The sequence below is a fragment of the Sceloporus undulatus genome, chromosome 2, assembly GCF_019175285.1.
Source record: "Sceloporus undulatus isolate JIND9_A2432 ecotype Alabama chromosome 2, SceUnd_v1.1, whole genome shotgun sequence".
In the NCBI taxonomy this organism is placed as follows: domain Eukaryota; kingdom Metazoa; phylum Chordata; class Lepidosauria; order Squamata; family Phrynosomatidae; genus Sceloporus; species Sceloporus undulatus.
In genome coordinates, this window is record NC_056523.1 from 1,978,833 (window position 1) to 1,988,592 (window position 9,760).

General features: G+C 46.5%; 1 protein-coding gene across 6 annotated transcripts in view; it reads left to right on the forward strand.

Moving 5' to 3' along the window:
- Window positions 1-3,525: 3,525 nt before the first annotated feature.
- LOC121922953 (zinc finger protein 260-like) overlaps window positions 3,526-9,760 on the forward strand; it is a 65,577-nt gene continuing 59,342 nt past the window's right edge. Inside the window, exons 1-5 of one of the 6 annotated variants that reach the window (XM_042452939.1) lie at window positions 3,526-3,689; window positions 4,521-4,581; window positions 5,128-5,643; window positions 6,480-6,606; window positions 8,089-8,159. In XM_042452939.1, coding sequence (XP_042308873.1) covers window positions 5,227-5,643; window positions 6,480-6,606; window positions 8,089-8,159 — 615 coding nt within the window. In that variant the 5' untranslated portion in view covers window positions 3,526-3,689; window positions 4,521-4,581; window positions 5,128-5,226. Of the gene's footprint in view, window positions 3,690-3,822; window positions 4,582-5,127; window positions 5,644-6,479; window positions 6,607-8,088; window positions 8,160-9,760 lie in introns of those variants that run through there. The other 5 variants (XM_042452934.1, XM_042452935.1, XM_042452941.1 and 2 more) reach the window with 5 other exon arrangements.

A 9,760-nucleotide genomic window follows, 5' to 3' on the forward strand; every position in this document is an offset into this window, starting at 1 on the left:
TTTCTGCTTGCATGATGGCAGATGCAGGAGTTGGAGACAGCTTCTGGGGTGAAGCAACCCTGACTGCCATACACATAAGCAATAGGTTGTACCATTCAGAGATTGAAGACATTCCCTACAGGGTTTTATATGGGAGAGTGCCAAATTTCAAGAGTTTTTGGTCAATTTGCACATTTGTACATACCTGCCTGTTTTAGGAGGAAAGGAGAACCCAAAAGCAAAAGGCTAATGTTCTTGGGATATTCAGGGAACAGTTACAAGCTTCTTATGAGAGGAAAAGAGATACAGTACTCCAGGTCTGCAAATTTTGAAAGACATGCTGGCTGGGACAAGCTGCATGCAAACAAGGAAGTGTTTTTGAGGTTATGTAGCTCAAGTGAGCAGCAAGCACAGACTGAACCAACTTCAGGAAACGGAGGGGTTTCAGTCAAGCCAGAAGCCTCTACTAGCAGTAGTGGTAGTACCTCAGATGGGGAAACACAATCAAGACCAGTAACCACTAGAATGACAGAGGACAAAAGATTTAGCAGAAAGACAACAACTTCTAGTGCAGACAGTGATGAGGAGAGAGGCAGAACGACAGAATTCATACCCAGGCGAAGTCACAGAGTTAGAAAGTCACCAGATAGGTTTGTTGTGACGCAGGCAAGAGCTTGTACAGTGGTAGAAGAGCCTGAGAGTTTTGAACAGTTAGAAACCTTTTCCAGGGAAGAACAGGAAAGATGGTGTGAAGCAATGGAAAGTGAGTTTAGTTGCTTGGTGAACAAGGATGTGTTTGAGATTGTTAATAGACCTAAGGATAGGCCAGTGATAGGTTGTAAATGGGTATATAAGAGAAAGGAAATGCCTGATGGAAGCATTAAGTACAAAGCAAGATTAGTAGCTAAGGGATTTGCACAACAACAGCATGAGAATTATGACAAGACTTATTCTCCAACAGCAAAGCCAGAAAGTTTGAGAATGGTGCTAGCTGTAGCAGCAAGAAGGAATTTAATTGTAGAGCATTTTGATTTCGAAACAGCTTATCTAAATGCAAACTTAGATGAAGAAATTTTCAAGGAACAGCCACAAGGGTTTGAGGAGAATGGAAGTCAGAAAGTTTATAGATTGAAGAAGGCATTGTATGGTTTAAAACAGAGTGCCAGAGCTTGGAAACCAGGACCATCATCCCCTGCTGGGTCACAGAAGGAGGGGCACTTCTGCTCCAAAAAGGATAATTAAGAAAATGAACTTCAACAGAGAGAAATGTAAGATAATAATAATAATAATAATAAAAACTTTATTTATATACAGTACCGCCCTTCGCGAGCATCAGGGCGGTTTCCAACATGTATTCATACAATTTAAAACAATAATACAAACAACACTTTAAAACCATCAGTACAATTACATAACTGCGCCAGATCTAGATGTCTCGATATGGCTAACAGGGGAATCGGGGGAGGGGAATTCACAGATTTTCATAGAGGGGGATTTTTACAAAGGGGCTCTCAGACAGGCCTAAGGATAAGCCTGTCTGAATAAGAACGTCTTTAGCTCCTTTTTAAATTGGGCCAGGGAGGTTGCCAAACGGAGCTCAGTAGGCAGTGTGTTCCAGAGGATGGGGGCCGAGGTCGAGAAGGCCCTTCTGGTGGTCTTCTGTAATCTAACCTCTGGTTTCCACTTAGGTGGAAAAAATGAAATGCATAGATATAGGATGGGGGATGCCTGGCTTAAGGAGACTTATACGGGTGAAAGGGATCTAGGAGTCTTAGTAGACCACCAGTTGAACAGGAGAAAACTGTATTGCTGCAGTTGAAAAGGCCAATGCAATTTTAGAATATTGTGGAATATTGTGTCCAGTTCTGGACACCACAATTCAAAAAGGACATTGAGAAACTGGAGAGTGTCCAAAGGAGAGTGACTAAAATGCTGAAGGGCCTGGAAACCATGCCTTATGAGAAAAGACTAAGGGAGCTGGATATGTTTAGCCTAGAGAAGAGAAGGTTAAGAGATGATATGTGATGATATGATAGCCCTGCTTAAATATTTGAAGGGATGTCATATTGAGAATGGAGCAAGCTTGTTTTCTGCTGCTCCAGAGAATAGGACCTGGAGCAATGGATGCAAGCTACAGGAAAAGAGATACCACCTCAACATTAGGAGGAACTTCCTGACAATAAGGGCTGTTTGACAGTGGAAGACACTGCATTGGAGAGTGGTGGAGTCTCCTTCATTGGAGGTCTTTAAACAGGCTGGATGGCCATCTGTCGGGGATGCTTTGATTGAGAGTTCCTGCATGGCAAAATGTGGTTGGACTGGATGGCCCTTGGGGTCTCTTTGAAGTCTATGACCCTAAGGAGAAAGTGCAGCCAATTGCTCAGGCAAACGGGGTTCTCAGGCAAACGGGGTTCTGTGGAAGAAAAGGATTCTGCCCTCCTCTCCCCTTCACTGAGATAAATTTGTGGGAACTAATGTGGGATTTTGGACTCAGTTTTGAGTAACAGAAGGAAGCTGAGGACAAAGAGGGAAAGGGAGGAGGAGAGAAAGTGGGACATTTTAAGAGCAGATATAGAGGATTCCTCAGGACTGTCCATGCCAGAATCAGACAGATGGAGAGTATAGGAGAGTGTGTTTGTCTGTATGTGCGGGTGTTACCTTCCCATCTTTCTTGTGGGGATTCCCATAGGGAGGCATGAAAGCAGGGGTGGGCGAGGAAGCGGATCCAGTGGTGTTCTACTTTTGTTGTCCCTACATTATTCCTCCTCGAATATTCCCTGCCACTAAACCTCCTCCTCCTCCTCCTTCAGGGAGCGTCTGGGTGAGGAAGCCATAGTGCCCTCCATCCTCAGCCCCAGACTGCCCTCCCCCAAAACACTCAGACCCAAGGCCCCATGGCCGAAGGGAAGGTCAAGAAGGCAAAGGCAGTCCCTTGCCACGAATGTCTCGTCGTAACCGACTGTAGGGACGGTGCTCCTCTCCGTTTCTGAAGAGCCAGCGTTGTCCAAGGACTGCTCTGGGGTCGTGGGTCCAGCATGACTCCCCCAAACGCTGTTCCTTCCCCTGAGAAGTGGTCCCTATCCATCTCCTTGCATTTCTGGCATGCTTTGGCACTGCTAGGTTGGCAGAAGCTGGGCCTAGAGACAGGAGCCCACCTTCCTGCCTTCTTCCGACCCTCAGGACTGGCCCCTTGAGCCCTCAGCCCCTGCCTCCCTCGGATGCGGAAGGGAAAGGGCATCCAGGGACCCCTTTCCCTCCAGAGGCCCACATTCTCCCCCCAAAGCAGGGCTGCTCTTCCCATTCGGCCGGGGGTACCCTCCACACTGGAGAAGCAAGGCAGCCACTTTGTCGGCTAGTGTGTGTGTGTGTATACCACTGGGGCAGTCAAAGGGGGTGTCCAAGGGCCTTATGACTATTATTCCTCCAGTGCAGAGGCCCCTGCTGAGCCTTCTTCCCTGCTGCCAGGGCCTCCTCCCTCTCTCCCTCCTGGCCTCCTCCTCTCCAGCCTCCCTTCCTCTCCTTCTCCTCCTCCTCCTCTTCTTCCTCCAGGGTCAGCCAGGACCCAAGGGAGCAGGGTTCCTAGAGAGGCCTCCTCCTCCTCCTCCAAGTGGGAGTGAGAGAGTAGAGGCCTGAGGTTCCTAGAGAGTCCCCGAGCGAGGAGGGACTAAGAGAGGCAAGAAAGGTTTGGGAAGGCCAGGTGTTGGAGAGAGGTAGAGGCCCAGTGGGAGCAGCAGGAGAGGAGAGAGAGGAAGAGGAGTTGGGAAGGGAGGGGGTCCTCTTCAGTGGGGCTTCTGTGGGGGGAGTCTGTGGGTCGGAGGGGGCCAGGGGTCCTTGGAGAGAGAGAGGGAGCCCTTTGGGATGAAGGGAGACCCAGCCCTTGAAGGGAGGGCTCTGCTGGGAGGAGGAGGAGGAGGAGGAAGAAGAAGAAGAAGGGGGCAGGAGGGATGGAGAGGATGGGGGTTCCCTCTAGGAATGGATGGAAGGTTCTCTCAGGGAGGAAGGAAGAAGGGAAGCCCTGCTCCCCAGAGAGAGAGAGACTAGAAAGAAGAGGATGATGGGGGGGATGATGAAGGGAGCCCCATGGAGACCTGGCTTCTGGGGCAGGAGGAGGGGCTGCCCTCCTTTGCCCTCTTTCTCTCCAGGGAAAGGACCTGGCAATGGAGGAGCCCCTCTGCATCCCCAGCCTCCCCTCCTCTTCCCTCTCCCCCAGGACCCTCATGGAAAGGGGGAAGAGGGCAGTTCCCATGGGGAGCCCCCTCTCCCCTTCCTTTCTCTTCCATGGGGCACAAGGGGAGAGGGCCTTCCTTCCTGGGGCTTCTGGGGGGGTTGGGTCTCTCCTCCTCACAAGGAGGAAACCAAGAGAGAGAGAGAGGCTCTTTTGGGCTCCCTGAATTGAAAAGGGGCCCAGGAGAGGAAGGAAGGAAGGACACCCTGCGTCCCTTTCACTCCTCCACAAACACAAACACAACCAGCTTTAAGACAATAAACACAAGAAAATACTCTCTCTGATGTTTAAAGAATGTCTCTCATCATGACTATAGGAAGGAGACCAGAGAGGCACAAATGTTCCTGACTCTCTTACCTTCACAACAACCCAGTGAGGTAGGCACAAGAGAGGGACCATGAAGACCACAGACTAATCTTATTCACACTGATCTCCAGGATTATAGTTCAATATTCAAACCATTACGCTATACTGGTTCTATGTATTATATGCCTTATAAAATGTAACGTTGAAGGTTAAGCATGGTAGTAGCATACTGTTCTGTTTTTTCTTTCAGTGGATATGATTTTAAAATGCTTTTCACTCTGTTAATGTTTTTTACTCCATTGATACTGGCTCTCACGTGAAAGAATGTAAGCTGCCTTTTTACAAGTTAGCTTATGGTGACCCCATGAATTTCACAAGATTTTATTAGGCAAGGAATGCTCACAGATGATTTTGGTAGTTCCTTCCTCTGAAGTAGAATCTACAACACCTGATATTCCTGGGTGATCTCCCATCCAAGTAGTAACCAGATTAGTACTTACAAGATTAGACAGGCACTAGTGCCTCTGGGGTATCTGTAACAAGAGAATAATGTACATTGATGGTACTCTGTAAATACCTGATAACATCATTAATAACAAAATGTATTGGTTTCACAGGCTGTTGCAGCAGAGCATCTTAAGGACATATTTGCCCTCAGGTGGATGGTGAAAGAATTTGATCTTCTTTGTGGCTTCATTTGATTTAAAAAAACATAGATGGAGGAAACAAAATCGGTTGGTCCTGAAGGAAGAAAAGGCCACAATGACCTCAGTGCTGAGAGCAGTGGAGGAATCTGGGAGAGGATAATTCAGGGGTCCATGAGAGAGGAGCTTGCCAGCCCAGAGACGCAATGCCAGGGCTTCAGACAGTTCTCCTACAAGGAGGGAGAGGGACCCCGAGAGGTTTGCAGCCGACTCCATCATCTCTGCCATCAGTGGCTGAAGCCAGAGCGACACACGAAAAATGAGATCCTGGACCTGGTGATCTTGGAGCAGTTCCTGAGCATCTTGTCCCCAGAGATGGGGAACTGGGTCAGGGAATGTGGGGCAGAGACCTGCTCCCAGGCGGTGGCCCTGGCAGAAGGTTTCCTCCTGAGTCGGGCAGAGGCAGAGAAGAAGGAGAAAGAGCAGAAGGTGAGAGCATTTCTTGATATGATAGCCCTGTTTAAACATTTGAAGGGATGTCATATTGAGGAGGGAGCAAGCTTGTTTTCTGCTGCTCCAGAGAACAGGACCCAGAACAATGGATGCAAGCTCCAGGAAAAGAGATTCCAGCTCAACATTAGGAGGAACCTCTTGACAGTAAAGGCTGTTTTACAGTGGAACACACTCCTTCCTTGAAGAGTGGTGGAGTCTCCCTCCTTGGAGGTCTTTAAACAGAGGCTGGATGGCCATCTGTCGGGGATGCTTTCATTGAGAGTTTCTGTACGGCAGGGTGTTGGACTGGATGGCCCTTGTGGGCTCTTCCAACTCTACGATTCTATGATTATATGAACCTGATTTGCACCCATGATGCGTTCAGGAGCAGAATGGTTTTCCACATACTCTTGCAAGTTACCAGTTTTACCTTTAAGGAGTGAAATATTTTTACCTTTGCTGAGTTTTTTCATTTTATTTTTATTCCATACCCAACATAACAACAATAGCATTGTGGCCACAGAGTGTACAGCCAGGTGTATATATACAGTAGCAGTCGGTTTTCATGTTTGTTTCTCCGTGTCTGTTTCAGTTCTTCCTTACACACACAAACATGAGTTCCTAAGTAGACTGCCATTATAAGGCAAAGCAGAGTTTTCCAGAACTTCAGATGTTCTTGCTGTAGGCTCTGTAGAATTGTTTGTGTTCCAGCACAAACAATAAATGTATACCAAGTAATAACACAAGTGTCATTCTGTATCTCACCTTTTTGAGCTCTTCCCATGTCTTTGCCATTTTCTCATTCAAGTTTTGAATCCTGACTGCTGTTTTAGGCCAAAAACCTCTTGTTGGAAATTCACTCTGAAATCCCTGTGGCAGAGAAGGCTCCATTGGATCCCAGGAAGAGTCCCCGATGGAGGGCACTCGAGGAGGAGCATGATGGAGGAGGGCCCCTGCATGGTAAGGATGCCTCGTTGTTGTTGTTGTTGTTGTGTGTCTTAAATTAATTTCCAGCTTATGGTAACCTATAGCTTCACGGGGTTTACTTGGCCAGATTTGTTTAGAGGAGGATTCCCCTTGCCTTCCTTGAGGCTGAGAGACTGGCTTGCCCAAGATCATCCAGGGATTTTCTATGGCAGAGAGGGGATTCGAACCTTGGTCCCCCCAAGCCGTAGACAGGTGCTGAAACTACAAAAGCACGCTGGCTATAATTTCCCCAATGGAAGCTGTTGGGCTTTTTGGTCTGATGTGCAACATCTATATTCAGCTTATGATTGTGGAAGTAGAGTTGTGCATGCAGGGTCACTCGGCTTCCAGATGCATCTGTAAGGGTGCATTTTGCTGCAAATAGACTGCCATTCCACACCAGGGATGTGTACTATGTTCACTGAATATCTCCTCAAACAGTTATCCTCTCTGTCTTTGATGTAGCATCTTCAATGCTTTGTGTTAATTCTCATTGTGTGTGTGTGTGTGTGTGTATAAATATTTAGCCTGATGTGCTTGTAGTACCACTGCGCATCCCATAGTTCATTCAGCTCTACATTTAGTGCAAAGCATTGCCATTTGGCCCAAGGGTTGCACAGCTTGGGTGATGCTCATCTCCACATGTGGAGATTGATTTTCTGCATCTCTGTCTTAAAAGGCACATCTTGTACCCTGTGTGTTTCTATTCAGAGCTGGCTTTTTCTCTTTGGGACTCACACTCTCCACCCTATTCACACTCATGCTTCAGCACACATTTTCTTCCAAACTAACAATATGTATATATGAAGTGAAATGATGAGGTCGAGGAAACCTTGTATGAATAAACAAAAATGTTTGGAACCTTCTAGAACTCATCTGAAGGCTTCTCCCATAATGAATTTAGGAATGGCCATTTCTTTTGCCAGAACCAACTTTTCTTGCTATTTCCATTTTGGTGGCCAACTCATACATCTGTGGTGTTTTTTTTTGTGTGTGTTTTTTGTTTTGTTCTTTTTAAGTGTGGGGGATAGGTGTTGAGAGAGACTTCTCTACTCTTCCATTTTATTTCTCTTTAGCTGTTCATGAATGGTCAGTGAGAGTCTCCTGAGGCAGCTGCTGTTTCCCTTGTGTGTTGTGGGAAGGCACCCATGGCTGCAGTAGGCTCCCACTGTTTCTTGGCTCAAGAATTAATGCATTGTTTACTCTAGACACCCAGATTCTGAAAAGCCTATGTTATTTCCAGCTCTCTTTCACCATCCTGGCCAATGCATATGCTGCTAAAATTGTGTCAGCTGTGCATAGGATGAGGAGGAAATGGGGGCAAGGCAGGTATAATATGACTTTGTAAAAAGAGCTTACTTGTCAGAGGCTTTGTTAACTGAGAGGAGCCTGTACTTCCTAGTGAGTCTTTAAGATAGCTACTTCTAACAGCAACAGATGTGACTGGATTCTTTCTTGCCTTGGTCTCTCCCACAGAGGCTGAAATGATCCCAGCAACAAAGACTCAGTCACCTCTCCCTCTTTGTGGTGAAACAGAACCAGATCAGGTAAGCCATCTACTATCTGGTGTGGACAATTCAATTGACCCCTGGCCAATTCAGTTGACACCTGGAACCATACAAGTCACTTTTATTTATAGGCAGAAAACAAATAGGTAGGAAGAATGCAACATGGCTGGTTGGAACACACTCCCTCGGAGTGTAGTGGAGTCTCCTTCCTTGGAGGTCTTTAAACAGAGGCTAGATGGCCATCTGTTGGGGATGATTTGATTTGGATTTCCTGCATGGCAGGGGGTTGGACTAGATGGCCCTTGCAGTCTCTTCCAACTCTATGATTCTATGATTCTATGATTCTATCTGTACTTTGACCTTTGGATGTGTGTACTTGTAGTAGTTTCCCTACTTCTGTGTGTGACATTCCTCCAGCTGTCTACCTCCTGTGTATGTAATATCGGATGCACTAGCAATAATCCTTGAGAACTCCTGGAAAACAGGAGGAATCCCAGCAGACTGTAGGAGGGCAAACGTTGTCCCCATTTTCAAAAGGAAAAGAAGAGGATCCCAACAATTATCATCCAGTTAGTCTGACCTCAATACCAGGAAAGATTCTGGAGCAGATCATTAAACAGAGAGTCTGTAAACATCTAGAAAGCAATGCCATAATCACAAAAAGTCAACAGGGGTTTCAGAGAAACAAGTCATGCCAGACAAACCTAATCTCTTTGATAAAATAACAGCTTGGTAAATGAAAGGAATGCTGTGGATACAGTATATCTTGATTTCAGTAAGGCTTTTGACAGGATTTCCCATGACAGTCTTGCAAACAAGCTAGTGAAATGTGGGCTAGACAAGGCAGCTGTTACGTGGATTTGGAATTTGTTGACTGGCCGAACCTAAAGGGTGCTCAACAAAGGCTCCTGTTCATCCTGGAGCGAAGTGACCAGTGGGGTCCCACCGGGCTCTGTCCTGGGCCCAGTGCTGTACAACATCTTTATCAATGACTCAGAAGACAGAATTGGAGGTATACTTATCACATTTGCAGATGTCACCAAATTAGGAGTGTAGCTAATACCCCAGAGCATAGGATCAAAATTCAAACTGACCTGAACAGACTAGAAAACTGGGCCAAAGGTAACAAAATGAATTTCAACACATAGAAATGTAAGGTACTGCACGTAGGGCAGAAAAATGAAATGTTCCTTGTTCTCATGTTCCTTGATTCGTGTTTGGTCGCTGCGTTTGCTGGTCCCTATGTAGACTTGTCAAGACCCAGCAAATGCAAATGGAAACCACCTGAAGTTAGGGGGATTTCCCAGCAGACAATGGACCATTAGTTAAATGGGGCCTTGCCATTCAGCAACAGACCAATACACAGGTTAACATGTACATCGCTTCCTGTCATCCAACAATATTTATACCCCATTCTCTTCCATGCCAGCATTCTTTGAGGATGCCAGCCACAGATGCTGGTGAAACATCAGGAATAAACTCTTCTAGAACATGGTCACATAGCCCGAAAAACCCACAAAAAACTATGGGTGCCGGCCATGAAAGCCTTCGACTTCAAATCTATCTGGGGTCCTTTTCTTCTTCTTGCTTCTGTAGAATAGCTGCTTTCACTGCAAACAAGGCAACCCTAAGAGTTATAA